This window comes from Capricornis sumatraensis, chromosome 10, assembly GCF_032405125.1.
Source record: "Capricornis sumatraensis isolate serow.1 chromosome 10, serow.2, whole genome shotgun sequence".
NCBI classification, from domain to species: domain Eukaryota; kingdom Metazoa; phylum Chordata; class Mammalia; order Artiodactyla; family Bovidae; genus Capricornis; species Capricornis sumatraensis.
Window position 1 is genome coordinate 92,845,261 of NC_091078.1, and position 27,302 is coordinate 92,872,562.

Consider the following 27,302-nt stretch of genomic DNA (forward strand, 5'->3'; position numbering starts at 1 on the left):
AACAGTGGCCTATTTAATTGGGAACAACCTTAACAGCAAGAATATAGCACAACCCACACTCAGTTCATCTCAGTGCACTGGATTCATAACACAGATCATCTTATTAAAATTCTCATTCAAGGGCTAATCAGCATTGGACGCATCATTTATTTTATAATGCCAGAATTAACTGCAGAGATTCATTAAGCATGGGGACGTGACTCCTGCTTTCAGCTTCAAGGGAATGAGAGCCAAGGGCCTGGGATCTGCCCAAGAGTCCATCTTTTTTTATCAGCTTCTTAGCCAGCCACCATCCCCACAAAGCAGCAGCATGGGAGCCCCAATAGGTCGCACCTAAGACTGGCTCCCTGGGTCAAACCCTTCATTCAGCAAATCTCCCCAGGGGAAAGGTGGTTACCTGGCAATCTTTTTCCTTTCCTTTTCTTCAGCTTCCTCCTTCTGAGCAGTATTCAAACTTTCAGCATCAGCCAAATTGTCTACAGCGATGGCCAAGAAGACATTCAGTAGAATATCTAATTTGAGAATGTTAAGGATGAAGCATGGTTCTAAATGCAGCTATACAGGGTCAACAATGGCAGTATCACACCCCTGTGCTTGAGAGGCTGGTGACAGGTTGACTGTCCCCTAGTGCTATATTCACTTGGTAAAGCCAGGAGACTGGAGCCCCAGTTTTCAAAAAGAACCAGAACCTGTAGAAGATAAGCTAGCCAGAAGGAAAATTAAGATTCACTAAAACCCATGAAAACCTACAAATGCCAATATTTCCCTTCGTGTGTGTGTTACGTGTGGTGTCTATACATCTAGGTACCTGTGGGTATGAAACACACTGCATAAAACCACCTGTAACATAAATATAATGTTTTTATGCTGTTTGCATTTCACTTTATGCACTGTGTTTTCTTTCTTTTAAAACATGCACACCCACAACCTATCTATCTGGGGTGTGCTCTCCAAAATAAGACCCCAAGAAAGGCTACACCTTATTCAAATGATGACCGCACAAGGCAGTCTGGGCCTTTCTCATTTGAAATGACCTTCCAAGTCTGCAAATACCTCATTCATTCCACACTGACTGACTAGAGCACATCTAACTTATTGCCAGACGTGCTGGCCTGTCCTTCTGCATTGTCACACAGTGACTATATCTTTGACTCTTGTGGTTGATTTTTATTTTTTTCAAATAGTAGAAAGTTAGGCAACTGGACAAATTACTAGCTTTTCGGCTTTTACTATAATGTTGTTTCCGTAGTTTCCTTGAATGACTGAAAAAAACCAAAACAAAACAAAAACATACTCTGAAGATGCCTGTTTCTTACTTGCCAGCAGTTAAGTACATTTTGGAGAGGCATAGGGATCAGAGGGCAACAAACAGGTCAATGTGACTCCCTTCTCTCATTCTGATGCTTCCCTCTGGCTGATGCAAGGCCATCTGCACGCAAGACAACGGGAGCCCAGGGCCCCTGAGACGGGAGAGGCATACCACGGTCCCACACGCCCAGCACAATCTGAACTCTCATGTGGGTTGCTGAACATGTCAACACATATAAGTTAACAAGGCACTGATAATGAGCGAGCTTCAGGAGATGTCATGCTTGACTAACCTATTCAAGTCTTTAAAAAGAGGGCAGAAATGTGAGTAGATTCTATTAAGACTGTCAAAACACCTCTGATACACTAGGATTACTTTTTAAACAGAGCTGCAACAAGCCTGGGGAAGCAGTTTGTTTCGGGCTGGCCGATGATTTGGCAACACAAGCTCTCCTCTGATGAACGTGGGATAATCGTGGCTCAGAAAATGATCAGTGCTGGGAATAACTGCACTGAGAATTCCTACTAATGACTGCAATGAAGAAATACTGTGTCTCTAGTCTTACGATGACACCAGACTCTTTCAGTAGTAGAAAGTAAACCCAGAGTAACAAACCACAGGAAAGTCTTACAAGATGGTAACAGATGGTTTCCAAGAATGAATACCCAATAGATGTATTTAGATGTGTTACCCACCAGACCCTCCTAAACACTGGCGTGCCATGGAATTCATCTGACAAGACCTGCCAAGCAACTCTGACATGCTGGTTAGAGTTATGGGTGCTGGGGACATGAGAGGAAACAGGACAGATTGGAGACCTGGCTTCCAAGTAGCATCTGTTCTAGCTGGGGGAGACAGACCATACACCGTTTAAGGACTGCAGAGAGTGATACACACACTATAAAGAAACTACAACATCTAACTGGAGGGAAAGTGGCTAGAGAATACTTCTCTGCAGACTGGAACCAGTATATGGCTGTGGCCTAGAGAATTAATCACGAGAACAGAAAAAGAAAATACTGACCATTCATTTAACAAACACTGACCGAGGGCCAACTGTGCATGATCTTGTGGTGTAAACCACAAAGACGTGAATAAAAAAGAGACTGCAGACTCGGGAAGCTTATCGCCCATTACTAGTTGGCAAGATGGAGAACTGCACCCCAAACTCCAGCAGGAGCTGCAAGTGATGAGAGGAGCATGGAGAGAAACTGGCGGGAGACCTCCCCTGGGGGCGGGGGTGGGCAGTGCGGCTCCCTGCGGCAGGATTTGTGTGTGCTGGGAGAGGGGCTTCCACAGAATACTCCACAGTACAAAGCATTGTTCTCACAGGCTTGCACTTGGGTTTCCACCCTGCAGAAGGTTCACCAACCAGCCAGAGAAAATGAAGAGGAAAACAGCGCAACAGACTTCTTAGAAGAAGATTCTAAATTAGGATTCTTTAAAATACAAAAGTGACGACCAAGGGGCAGTATTCATACTTCGGTCCAAACTGTTCTGTCACTAAGCATTAATCAAGGAGCTCCACATGCCAGGTCTTGTGCCAGGGCAGCGAGGGCAGAGAGAGAGAGCAGACACAACCCAAGGCTACAGGGTCAAGAAGGGGCCGTGCGACGTAAAGGGAGGTCTGAATTCTCAGAAACCTAGGGTTCGAGTGACTCTGGCTGGAAAGAGGAAGAAAACAAGTCAGAGAAAGCAGGGCAGACCCAGCTGGCCAAGGGACACGTGATCCCCAAAGACAGACAGATCAGCAGAGCAAAATGAGGGTCAGGGCAGCCCAGACCAATCCCCTGAAGATAGGTCCCCATCCATTCTGAAGGGTCTTAGGAAGTCAGAGATGTGCCCCTAATCTTTTAATGGGCTTGGAGTGGGCCACCCCAAAAAGAGCCAAGATGGCATGTTGATGACTTTGAATTAAAGTTATTTGAGAAACAGCTGGTACAAGAAGAACACTCTGAGCCACATCTGTTCCCCAGAAAGCAGGAAACCAGCTCCCTGAGAGGCATCCTCCCCAAGCTGGGGGCAGTGCTGGCCACTGGGGATCTGAGGCTGAGAAGGCTTACAGACAAAGCTGTGACTTCTCCATTACCTTGCTACCCCAAGCAAACACTCCTTTGTTTTGTCAAACCTTCAGAAATAACTGATATACGCTCTGGAAACATATATGAAATGTATATGAACAGCCTGCTTTGGTTACTTCTTAGGTCCTACACCTACGGGGTCTTCGTATGTATGAAATTAAACGTGTTTTCCTATTAATACGTCACGCTCAGTGGGTGACCACTGGTGCAGCCCACGTGCCACCTCAGGCTGCCTCCGTGGCTGCTCTCAGTCCTCAAGGCCCGGTGGAGACTCTGCCGCTCCTCTGCTCTCCCAGCAACAGTGGAGGACACACGGGAGTGAGGTGAGGATGCTCACTTTCCCATCCCGCTGGCCACCACTGCCCCCACCCTGGGGAACCTTGGAGAGGAGGACAACAAGGTGGCCCCGGTCGTCCGGAAGGATACAGTTACCGCAGATGAAGAGGATGATAAAGTAGATACAGACGATCATTCCAGAAGATGACGGGCCCCCATACGCCATGATGCCGTCGTACATCACAGCATTCCAGTCTTCGCCTGTCAGGATCTAAGGAGCCAAAACTGGGATCAGCGGGCAGGTGGACTCCCAGCTCCCGCGATTCTCCCAAGCTCCTGGGGCTGCCTGGGGCTGGTGTCAGCTGCCTCGCACAATCCAGTTTGCACAGAACAAATGCATCCGTCAACCCACAGTCTTCAAAACATTACACTCAGTCACACAAATACATGAGTTAATTATTCTGGTGAAAATAAGATAACAATTCACATAAGACGTGTGTACTCTTTGACTGCACCCCAGCCCATTCAGCCCCTGCTGGTGTCTCTCTCCAGGACCTCTGTCTGTCTGTGCATTTAAACACATATATACACACCCAGAGGCAGCTGGTATCTTATTTATTCATCAGAAATAGAGGGTATCATACTATTTGAATTTCCTGCAATTTGCTTTTTATTCTGCCACTCGATGTATTCTGGAGACCCTCTGGGTCACAGGGTCACTTCATTCTTTTTAACAGCTGCCTAGCATTCCTCATGCTTTATCAACTGTGGAAAAGGAAAATCGTATCTATGATGTGATTCACTACCAAACAGAAATTTGCCAAATGACTGGAAAAGGTAAAGCAATTTATAGAGAAGGAACTATAAACGGCTCCTGGTCACATGAAAAGACATTCAACCTCACTCCTGACAAGAGTAGTATCAATTAAAACTACAACTAGTTGAGACTACTAGTTGAGAGAACACTTTCAACTACCAGACAGGCGGTGATCAAAATGTTTGTGCACTCACTATGCTGGAAGAGAGTGAGGTGACAGAATCCACCCCCATCACTGGAGGATCAACTACCACAGCCTTAAAGAGAAGGCTTATGCAAGAGTGTCAAAGTTGAAAACGGACACACCCCCCTTCAAGCCAGCAATTCCATTTGAGGGGGTTTATGCTACAGATCTAATACCACACATGAGCCTCACGACGTGCATTCAAGGCTACCCACTCAGCCAAGACACAGCAGAATACTCATTCAGCCGCAGTTCTATGAATTATGGCACACCCACACCACAAAATGGACAGACACAGGGGGCTCAACCCAGTGCTCTGTGACAACCTAGCGGGGTAGGGTGAGGAGGGAGGTTCAGGAGGGAGCGGACATATGTCTACCTGTGGCTGAGTCATGCTCACGTATGGCAGAAACCATATAGTAATATTGTAAAGCAATTATCCTCCAATAAAAACTAAATGGAGGCAGCACTGAAAAGGAAGAGGCACCTTTTTATGGACCAATAAGAAAGGTTCTTAAGGACACTTTAGGTGCGAAAGAAGAAAGATTTAAAAAAGCATGTAGAATGAGCTACCATCTGTGTGAATTCATCTGATCGTAGGTAGACAGGTAAATTTATTTACGTCTGAGCAAACACACTGGGAGAATACAGAAAAATCTGCTTAATGGTAGTTGCCACCCACAAGGGGAAATTGGTGGCTGGGTTGGAGACAGACTTGCTACTTTACATGCTTTTCTAACATTTAAATTCTGTGCCCTACACATGTACTACAAAAACCACCAGCACCACGCAGGTTTATCTGGAAGCATCAAAAAAACAAAACAAAACAAAATGAATGACTCATCAGTGGCCGAAAATTAAATTTAATTCAAAAAGCTGAGTTAGGGGACTTCCCTGGTAGTCCTGTGGTTAATAATCCTCCTGCCAATGCAGGGGACACAGGTTCCATCCCTGGTCTGGGAAGATTCCACATGCAATGCAGCAACTAAGCCCATGCACCACAACTGCTGAGCCCATGTGCTGCAACTACAGAGGCCCGAAAGCCTAGAGCCTGTGTTCTGCAAAGAGAGAGGACCCTGCAGTGAGAAGCCCAAGCACTGCAATGAACATCAGCCCCTGCTCACCCCAACTAGAGAGAATCCAAGCCCAGCAACGAAGACGCAGCACAGCCAAGGATAAACAATACTGAGCTATATTACACTGTGTTGCTATAGGCCAGGCCTGTAGCAGTGACAGCAGTTCCATTCACTTCAAAATGTCCAAGTAGGAAAGAACCTTAGAGATCATTCCTTCTAGGCTCACATCTTTCAGAAAACAGTGACTTTACAAAGTCACAGTGCTGAGCAATAGAAGAGCCACCATGGGAGGTCAGGCCTCCGGCCAGGCTGCCCCACCCTGCCTGCAAGACTCAGTGGCATTACATGTGAAAAGCAACAAGGCAGATGGGTTTTTAAAATTTACCTGCCAGGCTCTGTTCAAGGAAGGCCACAACACACAAGGAGGGGGCTTGGAACACCTCAGGTGAGAGCCAGGTGGGGTGGAAAGGCTGGGCCCCTGAGGGCAGGGCCACCTGTGAAGCCCTAACCCAGTGGCTCCCTTCTCGGCCTGATGCCAGCCAGGGCCCCACCAGCAGACATCCTCACATGTGTGTCCCCATTCCATCACACGACAGGGGACGACAAAGGGACAGCAGTTGTCGCAACTGTTTAGTCACCCTGATTTCTGACCATACGCCACAGTGTCAGGGCTTTGGAAGTCACACCTATGCCTAAATCCATTATAACCAGGATAATAAAACTTGCCTGCCATCAAGAATGAGCAAAGTACAAGAAGAGGATTTCAGACTGTATGAAACCCCAGAAACCTCATACAGTCAAACACAAACGTGGGGTTTATTATTTCATAAGACATCCAGTGGAGAAAGGCACTGGCACCCCATTCCAGCACTCTTGCCTGGAAAATCCCATGGACGGAGGAGCCTGGTGGGCTGCAGTCTGTGGGGTAGCTGAGAGTTGGACACGACTGAGCGACTTCACTTTCACTTTTCACTTTCATGCACTGGAAAAGGAAATGGCAACCCACTCCACTGTTCTTGCCTGGAGAATCCCAGGGACGGGGGAGCCTGGTGGGCTGCAGTCTATGGGGTCGCACAGAGTCAGACACGACTGAAGCAACTTAGGAAGACATCCAGTGGTCTCACAAAAACATGAGATCACAGCACAACCCTCTGGACTTTGATACAAGATAAATGACTTATATGGCACAAAATTAATCAGAGTGTTATTAGAACAGAGGTTGCTGATACGGTGATGATGGAATCATTTTGCCTTGTTGAGTCGTGGTCAGAGGAGAAGGTGTCTCCTAAGGCGCCACCCAGGGATAGGAGGGCGGGGCACTCACCTGGAACACTGTGAGAAGGGCTTGCGGGAAATTATCAAAGGTGCTCCGCTTGGTCTGCGTTTCATCAAAATTAAACTTGCCGCCGAACAGCTGCATCCCCAGCAAGGAGAAGATGATGATGAAGAGAAAAAGCAGAAGCAGCAGCGAAGCGATGGACTTCATGGAGTTTAACAAGGATGCCACCAAGTTGCTCAGGGAGGTCCAGTGCCTGCAAGTCAAGACGAGGGAGTAAGCCTAGAGCACCGCCTGGGGTGGAGCAGGTGGTCCCCCCAAGTGGGGTTGGGGCTGACCACCACCCACGGCCGGGAAACCCCTGCAGTGAGCACACGCATCCTCACCTGGTCACTTTGAAAATTCTCAAGAGCCGCACACAGCGGAACACAGAGATGCCCAGGGGAGACATGATTTCCAGTTCCACCAGGATCGTCTCGGTAATTCCGCCGCACACCACGAAGCAATCAAACCGATTGAAAAGAGAGACAAAGTACGCCTGGAGACCCAAGCTGTACATTTTGACCAGCATCTCACAGGTGAACAGAGCCAAGAGGACTTTGTTAGCAATATCTGGAAACACAAGGAGCACGTGTCCATGGGATCTCAGCGTGGGAGCATCTCTGACTCCTGGTACCCTACCTCCCCTCCCACCAGCTGCTGCCGGAAGGGCCCCAAGCTCTCGGCCATCGTTTTGCTCTTGCCCTCTCTACAGAAATGTGGCAGGAACACCCGTGGTTCACGTGTCTTCCAGGCTCCAGTCCTGCTTCTGCTACCACCCAGACGTGTGCCCCCTAGAGAAGTTCCTTCGTCTCTCTGGGGTTCACTTTCACTGACTGTACAATGGAGAAGGGCAGCTTAGCACATAATCTCGGTGGCTTTCAAGGCCTGAAAGCCTACAAGTCTGCACTTAGACCATTGTATTATTTTTATTTGTTTCAGTCACACAAGAAATCTGTCTGGTCTTGCTTACTGCCCCCAGCTCTAAGAAGCAGTTGCCTGTCGAGGTCACTTCAAAAAATGCCACCCAGCAGGCTGGAGAGTTGAGTACAAACAGATATGACTTGACGTCAGGTAGGGCTTCACAGTGGCTCAAAACTGTCCAACTCAGAATGGGGTGAGCTCCCACACCACCCTGCTGGGGCATTCGAGGTGGGCAAACAGCCAGCACTTGCCAAGGAAACTACAGTGGAAAATAAAGCTTCCAGTGGGCACAGGGAGGAGGGATATGAGGTCCCTCCCAGCTGCCAGATTCCCTGATCCCACACAGGGTTCAGACAATGAACTGCTCTGGAGTCCTTAGCTCCGAGGTGCATCACACATCACACATCACACAACCCAGACCACACACTCTCGCCAGGTGCGCCTGTGCTTGGCTTTGCCACCTCCCAGGTTCCACTGCTCACTGGAAATGGTCCTGGACAACCACACGTCCATCTGAAAAGACTAGACTGCAGCTGGGCAGCCTTGGGGATGCCCTGTTTGGAGCAAAAAGGGAATGGCTTTTGCTTATACCTTGAATCTGTGTCAACCAGTCAGGCTGGTTGTAATGCTCGGAGGAAATGGTTAAGGTGTTGAGAAACACCAGGACAATGACCAGCCAGTAAAACGTGACGGACTTCACGGCAGCCCTACACCTTCTGCGACTGAAGCGGTTCCAGCGGCGCCAGCGGCGGCTGTAAGAGAAGCAAACGTTACCCCCTGGATGACAGACAGACCCAGCACCTGATCAATATCGCTAAGGAATGACTGCACTCTGGAGGTCCCCACCAGGGTCGGGGTGCAGGGAGGACAGAGGAGAACAAATGACACAGAAATGACCAGACCTCATAAGACAAATAACGGTGGTTTTAAAATATGACTTTTTAAAAGCACAGTATTGACTTCATCGTGCTATCAGTTTCCTTCCTATGGCTTCAGATAACCCCGTAATTTGTCATATGCAGTCCTCAAGCCGGTCAGGAAATCTAGATGTTCAGAGTCACCAGCTTGTACACATCCACAGTTCACATGCCCACCATGAGGCTCTCGGGTCTGATTGAGCTGTCAGTGCAGAGAGACGTCAGCTTATCATCCACATATCTTGCAGCACCTCGACCATCATGTGGAATTTATCAGGCAGCCAAGGGCTCCAAAACCTGAGTTTTCCTTCTAGGGAACCCTTCAGTCCTTTCGTAAATCTGGGAGGTAGCTCTGGAGCCAGAGAGAGTCATCAATGCTGAGTAGGACATTGAGTCTTACTCCTGAGTCATCAGGTGCCCTTTCTAACTAGCAATGCTCAAAATATACCTTTAGGAGGAGAGCTAATATTGAATCATGTTTCCATACAAATAGAATGAACTGAGCCAAACAGACAAGCAGCATGTTCTCTACCAACTCCCAGTTGCAGTATGTAATTAGAATATTCTCTGTCTCAGCCTGTCTCCCTACGGGAAATATTCCCTGCCACAGGACGGTTTGGTGAAGCGGGTCTCAGAGAAGGGCTGGCCAAGTGGCAGTATCAGCCCAGTCCGGGCTGTGCTCACAGACTGGAGTGGTGGGCGCTTCCTCTAGCACTTGAGTCAGGAGAATCTCCAGGCTGTGTCAAGGCTGCAGCCCTGGCTGACTCAGCTGCACTGCTCTGCTAAGAACACTGTAACCCAGGGACCAATGAAAGACTTGTGCCAGCTCTTTGGCAAGACCTGGAACAAGCGAGGTGCATTGTATTCCTGCTCTTGCTATGTGGGTCTCCGATGGTAACAGCAGCTAGAAACATGATAACATGAGTAGAAAAATTCCACTGAGGACACTCAAAACTGTTCCCACAAGACTGGGTTTCTCTCATGATGCATAATGCAATACACACAAGCAAGGTGGCCTGAACGACATCCAGCCCAAGGGCATGCAGCCTTGTCCCTGCAGCCCTATTCATGCTGCAGGGACAAGTGACAGATGTCTCCCAAGTCCAGGGGAGGCATGGTCTGTGACTCCATCCTGTAATAGTATGAGGGCTGTGGCAGGCAATTACCCACACCAAGTGCTACGCCCAGGGTACTGGGTACAGGAGGAAGAAGGGAGCTACAAGCTGAAGGGTCAGGGAAGGCTTCCTCAGCTGAGGTTTGGGCTGGCTCTCTCTCGACAGCTGAATAAGGATTAGCCAAGGGTAGACAGGGAGAGGGGCAGGGTACTCCACTTAGCTCCCGCCAAAGAGACTGGGTGGGAAGAACTGGACTGTGTGGTCCATTTGACAGCTGGAGAGCAGTCCAGAATAACAAAGTGTGAAGTCTGGGAAAGTGAAGTTGCTCAGTCGTGTCCGACTCTTTGCGACCCCATGGATGGTAGCCTACCAGGCTCTGCTGTCCATGGCATTTTCCAGGCAAGAATACTGCAGTGGGCTGCCATTTCCTTCTCCAGGGGATCTTCCCAACCCAGGGATTGAACCCGGGTCTCCTGCATTGCAGACAGATGTTTTACCGTCTGAGCCATCAGGAAAACCGAAGTCTGAGAGGAGTGTCTAAATACCCCAGAGGTCAGAGGGTGATCTGGGGGCCAAATTATGAAGAAATTTAAATGCCCTCTGGCAAGAGGAAATTCATGAAAGTGCTTTTCATTATGAAAACGCTGTTAATTTTTTTTTTTTTTGTCCTCGCCACACATGCTGTGGGGTCTTAGTTCCCCAACCAGCAACCGAATCCATACCTCTCTCATTGGGAGTACACAGTCCAAACTACTAGACTACCAGGAAAAGCCCCCTTAATTTTTTTTAAGACAGGTTTATTACGATATAATTACATATGGCACAATTGACTTCATTTTAGTTCTAAAGTTTGTAATCACAACCACAATCAAGATGTAGAATATTTCTATCATTCAAAAAAATTCCTTAATGGCACTTTATAGTTAATCCACTGCTCACCCTAGCCCCTGAAAGCTACTGATTTGTTCTCTCTCTGTATTATTTTGCTTCATTCAGAATCCTATCAACAGAATCATACAATATATAGCTTTTTGGGACTGGCCTCCCTCGTTTAGAAAAAGCTCATTTGTGACCCATTTGTGTCATTGATTTCTCAGTAGTTTTCTCCCTTCTTGTTGCTGAGTTTCAGTCCATCATGTGGATGAACTATAATTTGTCTACCTTACCATGTGATGGGCATCTGAGTTATTTACAGCTTTCGGCAATTATAAATAAACATATAAATGTTGTATGTACCAACTATACATATATAATATTTATGAATAAACATTCATGCAAAATTTTTTGTGTAGGCATCTATCTGCATTTTTCCTATATAAATACCTTAGAGGTGAACTGCTGGGTCATATGGTAAATACGCTGGACTTTGTAAGACACTGACAACTTGCTTTTAAAATGCTGTGTCACCTGACCTGTAGCAGTGTATAAGAATTTCCATTGATTTGCATCCTTGTCAAAATGCCAGCTTTCAAAATTTGATTCATTCTATAGGTGCATCATGGTATCTCAACTGTGATTTTAATTTGCATTTCCTAATGACCAGTGGTCATTTCATGTGCTTATTTGCCATCTAACATGGACTATACTCTGCCAGGCTCCTCTGTCCATGGAATTCTCCAGGCAAGAATCCTGGAGTGGATTGCCATTCCCTTCTCCAGGGAATCTTCCCGACCTGGAGACTGAACCCAGGTTGCCCCCTCTATGACTACATGCCTACTAAAAATCTACTGTCCATTTTTATTGGGTTGTTTTATTATTAGTGATACTATTCTTATGTATACTGGATACTAGTCCTTCTCAATTCTGTTTTGCATAATTTTTTCCTCCAGTCTGCAAATGATCTTTTTCTTTTAAGGAGCAGTAGGACGGGGAGCCCGGTGGGCTGCCGTTTATGGGGTCGCACAGAGTCGGACACGACTGAAGCGACTTAGCAGCAGCAGCAGCAGCAGTTTTAATTTTGATGAAGTCCCATTCATCAGTTTTTCCTGTTATGACCAGTGCTTTGGGCATTGTATCCAAGAAACTTTTGCCTAACCCAAGGTCACGAAAATTTTCTGTGTTTTCTTCTAGGATTTTTACAGTTTTACAAAAAGAATTCCATGGACTGAGGAGCTTGGTGGGCTACAGTCCATGGAGTGGCAGAAAGTTGGACACGACTGAGCAACCAACATTCCACCTTCTATTCCACTTAGAGTGAATTTTTGTACACAGTGGTAAAACGCTGTTTCTAACTGAAAAATAATGCTTATATGCGAAAGTAACAAATCACTGGTATACAGTTCAATGAGTTTTTACCAACTGATTATGTAACCTGCACTCAGAGCAAGTAAAACCATTTCCAGCAACTCAGAAGACCTCTTGAATTTCCTTCCATGGAAAACGTTTATAGCAGAAAAGTGACAGGAAGTATCTCAGAGAAATAACTCTGGGAGGGTATACAAAAAGGGTTGACTAGTAGGCAAAACATTATTCATGGTTGCATCTTACTGATCTGATTTTTTTTTGGGGGGGGGGGTGGTTCTTTGGCACCTACTACAGTTCTACAAGGCAGGTACTTACTGTTTACTGGGCAGGCTGATCTTCTACATGAATGTTAGAGCCCAGAGTATAAAAAATACCAGGTCTAGAGCAATTCTACATAAAGTTCAGAAGTTAGAACATAAAAAACCCACACAAGTTTAAGAAAAATTATGGAAAGAAGATACTGACCTGAGCTTGGACTTTGAGATGGCTTGACTGAAAGGAAGAAAGAATATGATTCCTGTTAGGAAGGCTCCAGGATATGTTCCCCTCCACCATTCAGCAGAGATTCCATAAAAGCCATGCATGGAAGCCTGGATCCAGCACCCCTGGCTCCTGAAGCGAGCCAGCTGGGGTGAGCATGGAGCAGGGGGCCAGGCAAGAGAAGACTCTCAGCTGCCTGAGCAGCCCTGGCACAGGTGCAGATGACAAGGGTTCTTCTCCCCCCGCCCCCAAGCTGCTCACACTGCAGCCAGCGGGGCTGCTCTTGCCCACAGCTCAGCCACGCATCTCCGTAACAGCACGTGCTGCTGCTACAGTGAGAAGAGCCCTGGGCTTGGAGCTCCAGCTCTGCTCTTCGCTCACGACGAGAGCTCAGGCAAGCAGCACACCTCTCTGAGCCTCAGTGTGCTCATCTGTAAAATGGCAAGACAAACCCATTCCCTACCTACTTCATGCTATTGTAGGAGGGCACAGCAAGAAGGAGGAGGAAAATTTACTTCATCAACTGTTGAGTTTCCTGCTCCTAACATCATTTTTATGAATCTCCGCCGAGGAGATCAGATTCTCTTAAAAATGACACCTGTACTCGACAGGCATAAGACCTAAAGGACACCAGCAGAAAGCAAACAAAAGAGAATTGCATGGGGCTCCCCCAAAGCAGACAGTGCTTGGTGCACTGCACGCAGCTGGTGTGCCTGCTCCTGCAGCCCAGTGCATCCAGAAAAAAGCCAATGTGTGCTCATGTGAAGGCATCCTCCAAGGTTAGGAGAAGGGGGTGCAGGGCTCCAGACCAAAGTGTATGAGCCGAGAAGGGCAGGGTCTCGTTATCCAGCCACTACGCATGAGGTTGGGAGAGCCCGTAAGTGAAGGAAACTTAAACAGGGAGCACATTCTATGAGCAAGTCTGCCATACAAGCCCTTCAAAGCACTGACGCCAGCACCAGGCCCAGAGAAGCCTTTACCCCCAGCGCCGACACCCAGAGGGCCCGGCCTTGGCAGCGCCTCTTCTTCTCCACCAGCACCTAGTGGACACAGGGGAATTGCCAGGTTACCTGGCTCAGCCCGGGGCAGGTTCCATCTCAGCAGGACGGACCGCTTTGGAGGACGAGGCAGGTGACATGCTGGGGGTCTGGGGGGCCACGGCTAGGAGGGGGACCAAGGGGCCCAGGGTGAGCCAGCCCACCCCTCTTGCATCTGAGGCCATGGCTCCAGGCTCCACCAAAACCTGGGCGACTCACTCATATCTGCTTCTCTAAGAAGCCAGGAGGAGCCCAGAGGACAGCGCCTCAGCCCCACTCACCAGAGACTCCCACAGCAGCCTCGGTTCTCGCCTTCCCCACTCACGTTCTCTGTGTTCACAGACTCCGTCTCACTGGTGGGCATGCTGGCTGCGGGGAGAAGAAACACTTTAGATGGTGCCGTGGCTCCAGGAGTTAGTGATGGACAGGCAAGCCTGGTGTGCTGCCATCCATGGGGTCACAGAGAGTCAGACACAACTGAGCGACCGAACTGAACTGACTGACTGGATGCCCTGCACACCCAAGGATGGGACAAACGCAATCTCTGCTTCCAGGATGAGCCTCTGGGAAGCTGGCAGAAGGGTGAGGAACATGATGAAGGGTCCCCAGGGACCTGACTGGCAAAAGGAAGTGCTGAGAAGCCAGGTATCTCCACAGAGGAGCCTTCACTTCCATGATCTGCCAAGGAAACTCAGAAAGTATCCCAACAGGAAGAGAAACCCACTATCCAACTTCCCAAGGAAAGAAGCCTGGGGACCAAAGTGAGTCCCGTCGCCGTCAATGCCAGCTTACTCCTCTGATTTCCAGGTTTGCCTTGAGAGACCGTCACAACGTCTCAGTTACAGCTACATCTTTTCTCGTCCCTGCAAGAAGTACTCTAGAACATCTGTGAACAAACCTAAGATTCCATAAACAAACTCTTACTTTAAATACACTGAAGGAGAGGAGATATTATCAAGGGAGGAGCATATGGAGGTACCAAGCGAAGAATCTCTTTGAGAATGGAAGTATTCAACTCCTCTTCCGCTAATCCTGTCTGATGTTCTTCTGCCCAGCTTGTGAAGCCAAGAGCCTGAAGAACGTCAGTTAGATTAATAAAAAAGACACTGTTGACCAAAGACGCCTGCACTAGAGCTCAGAATACGGTCCTATGGGGGAAGAAGGTTATCTCCCATCCAGCGACCAGAGGGCAAAGCTGTCTGTGGTCCTAGCGCACCGGTGTCTCCGGGCACTTCTTCCTTCCCCACAGCACGGCATCAAGCAGAACCCAAGGAAAAGCTGAAATGTACCCACTCAAGTCAGGAGGCCCAGGGACCCATTCAAGAGTCACCATCTGGCACATGGGTGTTTTCTTCTCCTTCACTTGACTGAACCCTAGAAACGTCACTAACATTTGCTGGGGAGCAGGCGGCAGAGGAGGCTGGACACAAAGAGGGAGCCGGCTCTGCACCTGTCCTGGAAGACCCAGGGGAGAGGCAGCCCCCAGTGGACTTCAGTCCACCGAGACCAGAGCTGCCTCAGGGGTTTGGACACGTGCTGTAAGGAATGACTAACTCTGCTCTGGGGTTAGGAGCCGTCATCCAAAGTCGAATAATGGGAGAATCACCCCCACGTGTGCATGTCTTTGCCCTGATGCATCATTGTGAGCTGCAGCGACCTTCTGGTTTTGGAGACTGGATGGCGTCAACAGGAAGGCTTTTCCCTGCAAGCCCTAACCATACGGCTCCTCCTCTGAAGCATGCCTGGGTTTCAGCTGACAGTGGTGCCTGGAGTGCCATGGGGAGTAGTCTGAGGCCAGCCCAGACTGGAGCAGGACCAGAGAGCTCTGTCAGTGCAGCTGCACAGCTGTGGACCCTGCTCGGGGGAGAGACAGGGTGTGAATGACAAGGATGGACGTGGACCTGACTTGATGGGCCCAGAGACCTGAGAAACATCTCTTCTGTGGCACCAAAGGAGACCCCTTCCCTTCTGTGAGCACCCAGAGGACTGAACCTGCCAGGGTGAGGGGGTCTCAACAGCCATCTCCAGGCACACTGAGGCAAAGGCTTCACATGGGAAGGCAAAATGAGCAGAATTACAGACGATATAATACAACCAGTACTCTCACAGAATAACCCTTTTCTTCCTTAGTCAAGTCAAAAGAAACCAACTACAAATTTGATTCACTTTTTCACAACTCCAAGCAAAAACACAGACACAAAACCAAACAAACCATAAACAAAAACACCACAATCCAATCACAGAAAAACCTTAAACAAAAAGCTCCATCAAGAGACATAGTGGCTGAATACACAGGAGGCTGCTCATGCAATTTGCTTCTCCATGACTATTCCATGTCTGACTTCAGCAGAAAGACTAAAAAGTCGTAAGAGTCAGCCAAGTTCATTGTTACACGTTACTCCCACAGGGTCACCCTTTTCTTCAGGAACAGGACAAAGAAAATCATGGTGGGAGACCCTTACAGATATGACCAAGAGTCATCTCTGTGGAATGTTTCTCTTGGTGGTTACTGCCACCACAGACAGAAGCTGAAAGCAGCAGGGTGCTGGGGGCCACTGGGTGGACGAGGGTTCTCAGGCCTCAGCGGGGTCCTGGCTCTGCCCTGGGCAGTCCCACCTCTCTCCAGGCTTCTCCAGGTCCTGTCTGTAAAGTGGGAACACTATCTCTATGCTCTGGAGGGTCACTTTCCTCTACAACAGTGCAATACTTCATGGTTCTAATATTAATCATGTTGTAAATTCAGCCACTATGTCCAAGAAGAGCAAACTTCTTTTCATGGGCGAAACTCTGTGGCTTTTTACTCTCTGGGGCCATGTCCCATGATGATATCAATAGAATTGCTGCGTGTAAGCTCTGGGAGTTGGTGACGGACAGGAAAGCCTGGTGTGCTGCAGTCCATGGGGGTTGCAAAGAGTCAGACACGACTGAGTGACTGAACTGAACTGACTGAAATTCAGTCACTATTTCCAAGAAGAGCAAACTTCTTTTCATGGGTAAAACTCTGGCTTTTTACTCTCTGGGGCTATGTCCCATGATGATATCAATAGAGTTGCTGCGTTTCACTCTTAAAGCTTTTCAAACGATCTGATCCAAACAGATAACTCACAGCCTGCCCATGTGAAAGGTGGGGGGACATTACTTTGCATTTCTGGTTCCATGTCAACTAGTGAATGAAATGCACAAGCTGCTCCCTAGACTGAGGTTGGGGGGTACAGAGATAAGAAGTCAAACTGAACCTCCAAGCAGAAACAGGCTAACTGTGGGGCATGGTGTTAGGACTGCAGTGAAGGAAAGACTCCTCCTGCTCACCAAGCAGGCTCCATCCTTCAGGTAGGAAGGGACAGTGGTTGAGAGCAGGCCTCTCAGGTTGGCCAGGTCTAACTTTACCCCCATATTTGTGACAGAACTTCTCCAAGGCTTCATTTTCTCATCTGTTAAAATGGGGCATACTTGAACTTTACAGGGCTGTGGGCAGAACAATGAGGGAGGAGGTACAGAGTGATCCACAGTGTCAGGCTGTCAGTGAGGCTCCTACATGACGAATCCATCAGCTCAGAAAAGCTTTCCTGGAGCTCCCTGGAAGCAAGGGAACTCTCTCTGGATGGTCCAAGTCCCGGATCACTTCACCCCACCCACTTCTACAGCCACACAAAGGATTCTCGTGTGAACAGCCTTCCACACATCTGACCCAGCCTCAGCCTGCACTCCTAGTTGGTATCACATTGTCTGCCTTAAGCAGAGTTATTTTAACCTAGCCTGTTGTATTGAGAGCAACTTTTCTGTCATCCCTATTTGACACCTGCAGAGCCACAGAACACTAATAAATCAATCTGCTTTGGAATCATGCCCCCGGGGGGCTCAGGAGGAAGAGAGGAAGGGGCAGGTAGAGGAAGAGAGCAGTGACTCCACCAGAACGTGGTGACCTCATTTGGTCCCGGAAATAGATGTGGATCCAGTCCCTCCAGCCGAGCCTCAGAGCCACGCTCTGGCCAGGGCCCTGGCAACCTTCCCATCCCGCCTCTCCCTCCCTGCCATAGGAGTGTTCCCTTTTTCAGAAAGGGCCCAGTGGGCATAACCAAGGAGCTTGTTTGTACATTAAAACATTTCACCCTTCGCTTGCACCAGACATTCATTTTTTTTTTTTTAACATTCCTAAATTGACATGCACTTCATTTCACTTAGCCCCAGTAGGATCTCATCTACGTTTTAAAAAAATCAAGACAGGAGAATCAGAGACTGTTAGAACTGGAAGGGGCTTCTGAGAGGACATGAACGAATGCTGTGATTTCACAGATGAGAGAACTGACCTGCTTGCCTTGGGACACACAGCTCAGATGTGAGAGGAGAAAGCTCTCCTGAGCCACCCTCACCATGCAACAACCCTGTGGCTTTGGTACATCCTTAAATACACTGATGTATGATTCAGTATCAGTTCGTTGGTATGTGCACTGGTATACACTTAAAACTCCACAAATCAAAACGCTCCAAAAACCAAGTAAGCCTGTTTCCTGCCAGCCATGCTGTGCTGTAGCTGACCCTCATTAACCCCTGGAAACCTGGTGTAGAGCCAGACCACTTCCAGGAGATCAGTCCAGCAAATGGGGAGGGGGGTTATACAAAAATACAGGTGTGCCAGGGACTACTGGGACTTCATAAAAGCCCAAACAGAAAGACTCATAAAAGCCCAAGGAAGTAAACCCATGGACGACTTTATCAGAACACGTGGCCTTCTCCCTAACCGGCTGCCTCAGCATCAGGACTGCCCCATTCAGGGTGACCGCTCTGTCCCTGTGAGGATTCAGCATTCACTGCTGACAAGTGACTAGGTCTAATTAGGGCTGCAGCAGAGAGACCCCCTCAGACAGAATCCAGACCCTCCTGTAGAAGGAGCCAAGGCCATCTGCATGCAGAGAGGCTATCAGTCCTTTTTCCCTCCACATTTCAGGAAATTTTAGAGCTTTGTTGAAGAACTTTTCATTTTTTAAATATAAATTCGAAAGCAATTTCCAATGACTCCAGCTGAAACCAGGTATTAGGACAAGCCTGTGGCCTGTGCAGCAGTGCTGACTGGCCCTGCATCTGCCAGGTACTGGGATATCGAGGGAGAGCCCCAGGGCAGACCCCTGGGCTTCCAGCATGTGTACGCTGAAAAGGGGCCTCCAGTGGTAGGTCGGCGAGGGGATGGTGCCAGCCAGCAGCCGGGACACCCTGGACTGTAAGTGAGAGTTGCCAGGGCCTCCCGGGCAGCCTGGCTCAGCGCCTGCTCTCCATGGATAGCAGGTCGCACTATTTCTTTTTAGGATTTAATTGTAGGGCCTGGATGTCATCATGGGTGATGCCACATGAAATAAACCAGGAAACGTGCTGTTTTTCAGGCCAGCTCAACAGTATCTTCACCACCATGTAAACATTCCTCTATCTACCGTCTCTCTGAAGAACAATGCACTTCTTAACCGTATCCGCCTGGTCTGCGGATTCAGAGGGAAATCAATACACAAGTGCACGCGTGCACATGGGCATGGATGTGCATGCCCAGGAGTAAGAGTGAGTCTGTGTGCGGATCCAGACAGGCAGCCCCCAAACTCTGGCCCCTCCCCCCACTCATAGGCACAGCAAAATCCCAGACCAGCTTCTTGTCTCCAGGACAGATGTCAGGGAGGCTTGGTCTCTGTCATTGCTGGGACAAGTCCCCTTTCTTCCCAGGGCTTAGTTATTGCATCTGCAAATGAGCTATTGGTCAGTTTCACTTCTAAGACCCATTTACCTCTGACCTGACAGGACTGCTGTAAAGAGGAAACACCCACAGGTTGTCTGGTTTTACTCCCAGCACCAAGGGGTTTTCCTTGCATGCCCCGCCCGCAGGAGGTAAGCAGTACTGTGAAGTCACAGCCCATCCCTCAGGAGGGTGGCCAGGAGGCCAGCAGTCAGCCTGTAACGACTGGTTCCAAGTCACCCCCAGGCAGAGCACCCTGGGGAGCACAGCAGCACAGGAAGGAGCAGCCCCCGGGAGACCCTGGCGACCGTTGCCCAGTGAGCCCGGAGCTCGGCAGGCCCCTCCTGGAGCAGGGCACACTGACAGCCTCGCTCACAGATGTCCAGGGCCTCTAGGAACCTGGTTCCCCTGTTCTCCATGGGACGCACTTTCTTGCACACTCAGGGGTCTCTTCGGCATTTCCCTCTGTGTCCCAGCAGCCTAAAGCGTCTTACTCTTTCCTTTCAAAGGTGGGGGCGGGGGTGGGGGCGGTCAGGTTAGATAACTGAGCAATGGCAGGATCATAGCTGCCTTCCTTGGGGACAGGGGCTCCGCAGCCAAGATCTTGTGTTTTTGTCTCATTTTCATGACAAGTACGAGCAGCGCCATGATGTCCCCTGGAGGAATCTGCTTGTGCTTGCTAGGGGTGACACACTCAGCCGTCACAGGCTAACAGACTCTCGTTGCTGTAAAGAAGCCAGGCTCGTGCTGGAGAATGTGGGTCAAGGCCAGACCAAGGTTTCTCTGTCTAAAGCAAGAATCATGCCCTGCCAGCAACTATTTCTGTATGACCAGCAACAGTGGGAACGCAGCATCCCCATGAGGGCTCCCACCCCAGTAGCATCACCAGTAATGCCAGGGGCCTTCTTTTGGGTCTCTAAGTATTTCATTAAATAAAAAAAAAACAAACTCCACCCCCAACAAAATATAGCAAGTTTTCTGAAAAGTTACACTGCTTCCTAATCCTGCAGATCTCAAGACTAACCTGGAATTCTCAAGAATCCTTGAAAAGTCACAAGGCCCAAGCACCAGCTGAAGAGGGGGGCCGCCTACGAGCTCAAGGAGGGGGTCTCTCCTCCCCTGGGATAGGAACCACTTATCTGCTCATGTAACTTCTCAGAGTTGGAAGCCTAAGTCAGTCTTTGCAAACTTTTTTCTCACACCATCACAATATTTCCTGCCTAGTGGAAGCCCATTTTTCCTGCAAAGGCCTTAGGAGGTCCCCACGCCCAGCCTCTTCTTCACAAACCCATTCCCAGCACCGCAGTGGCACGAGTCAGCTGTCTCCACCCCAGATTCAGGCCCACTCTCAGACAAGTTCCTTCTCTCGGAGCCACCACGTCCTCTCAGAGTGACAAAGGGCTCATACCTGTACCCACTCTCCCTTTCCACTTTGGGACCTTCTGAGGAGAGTAGGACTCAAATACTCCTTCATTCAGACCCCCAAGACTTTCTCAAGTCCAATTCCCATCACCTCTGTGCTCGGCATTCCCACGAGCGAGCAAACAGGGCACCGTGAACTCTCTGCTCTCCTGGCAGCTGGCATTGTGCCCCCAAGTCTCAATCTTCTCATGGAGGCTCCTCCAAGGTTGTGTGGCCAGGGCCAACCTTGGTAGCAGCAACCACAGGTGCACAGGAAAAGCACAGCGATGGCTCGAGCAGGCAAGACACCAGCTGTCTGCATAACTGCCCTGCATGGGGTTGGTCCTGATGCCAAGCCCAGCGATTCTGATGGCAGACTGTGTTAAGCATTATTTTAGAGCACAGACTGAAACTGTTTCCCACATAAGCCCTTTCCCCATTCCCATTTGTTAAGGCAAGTGCCCCCAAATCATGGCATCCTCTAGAAGTCTATTTTTAACTTCATTCTTGAAACTAGCACTACTAGCTATAGCCTGGTCCTGGGCAAACCAGCCAGGGACTGCAAGACGCAGAGGCCAACTGAAACGTGTAACCTGGAAAAGAAAAATCAATCAAACAACATCACTGGAATTTCCAAACAGTTTAGATTAAAAAGCATCATTTGAGGGGAAGTGTTTAAAAAGTCTGTCTTCCAGTCTAAGAATATTCATGCAGAATTAAATAAATCTTCTGAGTTGGTTCAGCTGCTTCTTTAAAAGGTACAGTTCAAACAAAGAGGAAACTGCAATGCTGCCTTGGCTAAGACACATACTGAGGGAAAAGACAAGAGGAAAACAGCACAAACAAGTTTCAAGGAAATGAAATGAAAATACAGGCATCTCACAAACACACCACCCAGCACATGCACCTCACACCATGCCATGTGGAAGGAACAGGCGTCAGAGGTCTTGGGAGAAGAGTCTCCCGAAGAGGAAGTTCCAGCTCAGCAGTTTACCGTGATCTTTAGCCCTGCGTTGGCGAAAGCCGCAAAATCTCCTTTTCTTCTTATCCTCTTTTAGCAAGTCAGCCACTGTGACCCCTTCAGTGGAACACAGGCAATTTCATTATGCTTCAGTAGAGGGCAGCAACAGCAATGCCAGCAGGCCGGAGGATGCTGAAGGCGGCCCCATCCTCCGGCTCTGACAGGCAAACCCCAAATGTGCCCTCCTCCCATGGAGAAATCTACAGTTCAGGACCTGACCGATCGGCAGTGAGCATGCACCTTCTGCGGCTAGCATACTACAACGCCCGTCTTCAAAAACCTGTCCATGGACACAGTGTGGGAGGGAGAGGGTGGGACAAATGGAGAGAGGGGAACGGAAACCTACCATTACCATACATAAAGCAGCCAGCCAGTGGGGATTTGCTGTGTGACACTGGGAGCTCAACCCAGTGCTCTGTGACTACCTAGAGGGTGGGAGACAGGATGGAGGTTCAAGAGAGAGGGGACATATGTATACCTGTGGTTGATTCATGTTGATATATGGCAGAAACCAGCACAATACTGTAAAGCAAATAGTTTGCAAAACAAAACAAAACAACAATTACCTGTCCTAAATATACAACCAATTAACCCACTCTGGACAAGTGTTCCCAAGGTTCGGCTTCCCCTCTAGGAAGGGCCTTAGGGAGAGGGCACATCGGCAGGAGTCCTAGGTGCTGACTGGCTCTGAGTCCAGCCAGCATCACCCTATACAGCAGGACACTTGGGGTTAAAGCAGTGGGTTCTGGAGCTAAACAGACCAGGTCTAATCCCAGCCCACCCATGGACTGGCTGAATGACTGTGGATGTGCTACCTAACGGTGTTAAACCTTAGTTTCTTTGCTCATAAGATGTTAATAACGGTTGAACCTGCACTTCAGAGCGTTGCTCTAAGAGGTGAACAGTACATACATACAGTGAAATATAATGATACAAGCACTGGCTAGGCACAGTCAACCATGAAAACTCCCTTGTCTGGGTCTCAAGACAACGATTCCAGGGTCTCCAGCCCCAGACAGCTCTGTGATACAAGGGCTGCTCCAGGCTGGCGAATCTCTGCAGGAGAGGCCACATGCCCCCGGGCAGCGCAAGGGCAGCAGAGGGAATGGTGAATGGACACAGGGCAAGCTTTCACGCACAGCTGGTGACAGTGGGAAGTGGTGTCACTCGGCATAACGCTCACATTTCTGATAACGGGCCTCCTCTGGGACCCAGAAAAGCCATTCGTGGTCATCGCTCCCACAGGACCCTGGGCACCAGTGGCCACACAGGTGCGGCATTTGGGGGCTAGAGGCGGTCAATGTGCAGACTACGGCAAAACCTCGGTTCAAATCCCGGCTCTGCAGCAGTCATGCGGCCCCGAGAGGCTGCTTCGTCCCTCTGTGCTTCGTTTTCCTCCTCTGACGAGGTCTTGCCACACAGTGGTGTGAGGAGCAACAGACTCGTGTGCCCACCGCCCTGAGAAGAATGTCTGGCACAAAGGAAGCACCTGGTTAATGTGAGCAATGACCTGGTGCTCTTTCATTCAACAAGCAGCCACTGGGAGCTCGGACATGTGACAAAGACGCTGCCAGGTGCCAGCCGCCCCGTGCAGAGCCCCGTTTCTGCCTCCATGGAGCTCCCAGTCCTGCGGCAGAGCAAGCCGGCGATCACGTGAACAAGCATAAAACCGCAGCTCTGGTAGCTGCTGTAGAGCCCACATGCGCTATGGACCATCCAGTCCACTGTGGCAGCTTTAAACTGGCCATTTATTGAAAATAGCCGAAATGTTTCAAAACATGGAAGGATATCCACAGAACACGGTTCAGTGAAAAAAGACAAGTGGCAGGGCCATCTGTGCTGGGCGATCTAGTGGTGCGGACCAGGGAGGGTGCTGTCTGCGCAAATGCAGGTTCTCATGTGCCCAGCTGAGGCCAGAAAGAGCAGGCTCCCAACTGCCAAGCCTGCTTCTCTCTAAGGAGAAGATGAGCGAATTATCATGCTCTATACACCTCGGTATTACATGAATTCCTTACAGTGGGCAAATAGCACTTATGTAATCAAAGTATATTAAATACAAACACTGCCCTGAGTCAGAGCTTCACAAACCTGGCTGCCTCATCACAGTGGTGCAGCCATCCCGGAGTCCGTCTCCCACCGGCTCCGAAGAGGCCAGCCCCCCGGCGGATGATGGCTCCCAGGACCACCCGGGGTTGGGGGGGTGTCTCCCATAACCCCAGCCCTGGGCTCCCTGCAGAGAGGGCAGTTGCCCTGGATGTGTGTTTACCCTGTGCAGCTCTAACTGCTGCTGTTTGCTTGACAGCTTTTAATTGAATGTTTTCCATTTTGAACTTGCACCCTGAGGTGGTTTAACTGTGATGAAAGCAGTTTTGTAAATCAACATTTGAAGACACAACCTTTTTCAACAGGACCAGCAAATGTCCATGCCTTGTGCTTGCACACAGCTTTGCCATCTCTGGTTTTCTGCCCACCCCACAAATCAAACACGGCTGTAAAAGGCATCAAAGTGACACATACAGGCGGGAAGTGACAGCTGTGACAACCTTGTGTGCCGAGGGGGCAGCATCCCGGTGGGAGGCGGGCAGGGACAATGCTCACAGCCTCCAGGACTGACCTGATGAAGAAAACACAGGGCTCCCCCCTGCAGTCAGGGCTGGAGCGTCAGGGTGTCCTCCACTCCCTTCTTCGGGGCATCCTACATCCCCACTGACAGGGATTACTGAGCATTCATAGCTCCCTCAGAAAATGCCTTGCTTTTCTGGCCAGAGTTTTAGAATGAGCTTCCTTTAAAAGGATTTCATTATTTTTAATGCTTTTTTTTTAAGGACTAATCACTGACAATGAGAAGAGTTTAAAATAGAATGTGAGGCTTTCAGATCTTAATGGCCCCAGCAAAACTCCGTTGTTCACTCAGAAGCAGCTGCATACATCTAAAAAATCACTTTGAGATTTGGCAGAGTTTCTTAAGGAACTTGAAGCTCAGCAAAAAGTTAAATAAATTATCCTTGAAAATATCCCATATGCTCAGGAACTAACTTCCAAGGGAATCTTGTCCATTCAATTAATTGTGTAACACTAGCTTTCTAACAGCAAATGTAGGGAACAAGCATCATAAATAATCTGTGGACACACAAAGCCAGAGCTACCTGTCACTGTGGTACCAGACAGCCCTAAAGGTAGGGACCCCACTGCCTCTCCTCTGTCTTCTTCCAAGTGTGACACTTGGTATGTTGGCATTCAGGAGTCCCCAATGCTGGCTTCACACGGAAACCTCCAGGGAGCCACATCTGGGGCCCGTCACCAGTGAATCGGCATGGGGGTGAGGCATGGCACCGGGATGCAACCCCACTCCCCAGGTGACTGTCACACACAGCTAGAGTTGGGCACCACATGTGCAGACAGTGCCATTTAGTAGATCAGAGAGAAGATAACGTGAGCACATCTCCAAGGGCTTGATTTGACATCTGTTCTCTGACACCAAGGTAGAAACCATCTTCAAGGGCCAGCAAGCTGGGCTGCTATATCTCAAAAGTGACTGAGTTGACAGATTTGTTTTCTGTCAATACTTGAGAACCTTGGAGTTCTTGAACAGTAAGGAATAGTGGGTCCTAAAAGGTGTCCTCTCTCTGAGTTTGGGTAGGGATCTAGTAGAATGTCCAAAAACAATTTTGTTTCAGGTCAAATTTTCCTGGAGTTTGATGACAACAGCAGCAGCAAGTCCTCTGACAGCTGTGGCAACTCCTACCAGTTATGGAACACTTAATCCTCATGACAACCCTGTCATGAGGCAAATATCTTTCTCCACTTCCAGCAGGAAAGGAAACTGGGGCTCAGCGATGTTGGGTAATGTGCCTAGTGCTCAAGTCACTCAACTCGATTGTGGCCACCTCCAGAGAAGGGGCGTGGCCATGCTCTCCAGGCCCGCCCCTGTCTCCCATAGGCTTATGACACCTGCTGCTATCAACAGTCCCCTCTGTCTAGGCTGAGCCTCAGCCACCAGGGAGGCCTCTTCTCACACTCTTACTCAATTCCTCCATGTCTGGGAAGAGACCATCCCACTGCACCCCCAACCCAAGTGAAAAAGACACTCAGTAGAGTCAGCATCCCGAGGTGGCACGGGCACAGGCAGGAGCTCCCCCCGCCCTTCCCCAGGGAGGACACAGGGCAGGGCTGGGGTGTGGGGTGAGCCTCACAAGCTCAGGGAGGACATCGGCAATGCCCACACTTCACGGGCTGGTGACAGGTACAGAGACCAGACTCGGCATGGACGGGTGGTAAGCCAGCTGCGGTCAGCGGGCGAGGAGGGCCACAGAGGGGAACCCCTCCTCCCTGTGTTTCTGTGACAAGGGGGGAACGGCTGGCAGCCACGGAGGCCCCAGCGAAACCCTGGCAGGGCTGCGCCCCCAGGAAGTCTGGGCCGCAGGGGAATGCGCTAGCTGGGAGGGGGCTTAGGGCTCTCTTCTCAAGTCAGTTAAACCTCAGCATGGTTCCCACAGCCTCGGATTTACGTTTCCATTTCCAACCCTGATCCACCGGGGGTCTGGAGCTCTGAGGACTGGGGAAATACCAGTCTCCTGGTATAATGTTCTCACTCCAGAGGACACCCCAGCACCTGGCAAATGAGCCTACAGAGTCGGCGTGCACCAGAAGGAGCTGCCATTCCAGACCAAGCGTGAAGCTGGTCCCACGTGCTGACGCAGAGCCTCGCTGCACAGAGCAGAAGCCACGACGCTGACATCCCCGAGACACAGAGCAGCTTTCTGGGGATCGGTGCTCCCATTACACAGTGCATTCTGAGGCCCTGCAACTTTTAAGGGGGCTTACTTTCTTTGCTTATTAAGAAATACACTTAGGGGTTCTGAACATGTGTACCACTCTACCTTGTTTATGCCATTTCATTAGCGTGAGAGCATTCCACCTCAACCTTCCACAACCAAAGACTATACTTGTCCCTCAGAGAGCAGCGGGGACAGCCTCTCCCGCAGGGCCTCCCCTGTATCCCCCCTCATCCCACATCCCCACGTCCTCCTTGGGCTCCCACGGCAGACTGCGGGCCCTTGGTTATGATGCCGGCTTCTCTGCTCTGTCTCACACTAGATGCTGTGGGAAGGTCTCCTCAGGCAGAGGCATTGATTTTGCCATTAGACGTTTCCTCACAGGCAGAAGCAGGACACAGGAAATGCACTGGACCCTCAGAGCAACCAGGAGACACTGGTTCAAGTCCTGCAGAAATCGCTACTCCTCAAATCACAGGCCACAGAACAGTTTCAGTACAATGATGCTGGCTCCCTGAGGTGGACCCTATCTGTGACTAGAGCGGGAAGCAATGAAGAGACAAAACGACATCTGCCTGCGGGAGGACCCTGCTCAGCCCCTACAGGCCACACCAATG

At 49.6% G+C, this 27,302-nt stretch overlaps 1 protein-coding gene across 3 annotated transcripts in view; it reads right to left on the minus strand.

The window, feature by feature from the left end:
• CACNA1D (calcium voltage-gated channel subunit alpha1 D) overlaps positions 1-27,302 on the minus strand; it is a 348,007-nt gene that overhangs the window by 76,803 nt on the left and 243,902 nt on the right. For 2 of the 3 annotated variants that reach the window (XM_068982170.1, XM_068982169.1), the window contains exons 10-16: positions 14,057-14,144; positions 12,724-12,750; positions 8,574-8,734; positions 7,406-7,631; positions 7,068-7,275; positions 3,817-3,937; positions 398-512 (exon numbers count right to left, since the gene is read on the minus strand). In XM_068982170.1, coding sequence (XP_068838271.1) covers positions 398-512; positions 3,817-3,937; positions 7,068-7,275; positions 7,406-7,631; positions 8,574-8,734; positions 12,724-12,750; positions 14,057-14,144 — 946 coding nt within the window. Of the gene's footprint in view, positions 1-397; positions 513-3,816; positions 3,938-7,067; positions 7,276-7,405; positions 7,632-8,573; positions 8,735-12,723; positions 12,751-13,718; positions 13,779-14,056; positions 14,145-27,302 lie in introns of all 3 variants that reach the window. The other variant, XM_068982168.1, reaches the window with a different exon arrangement.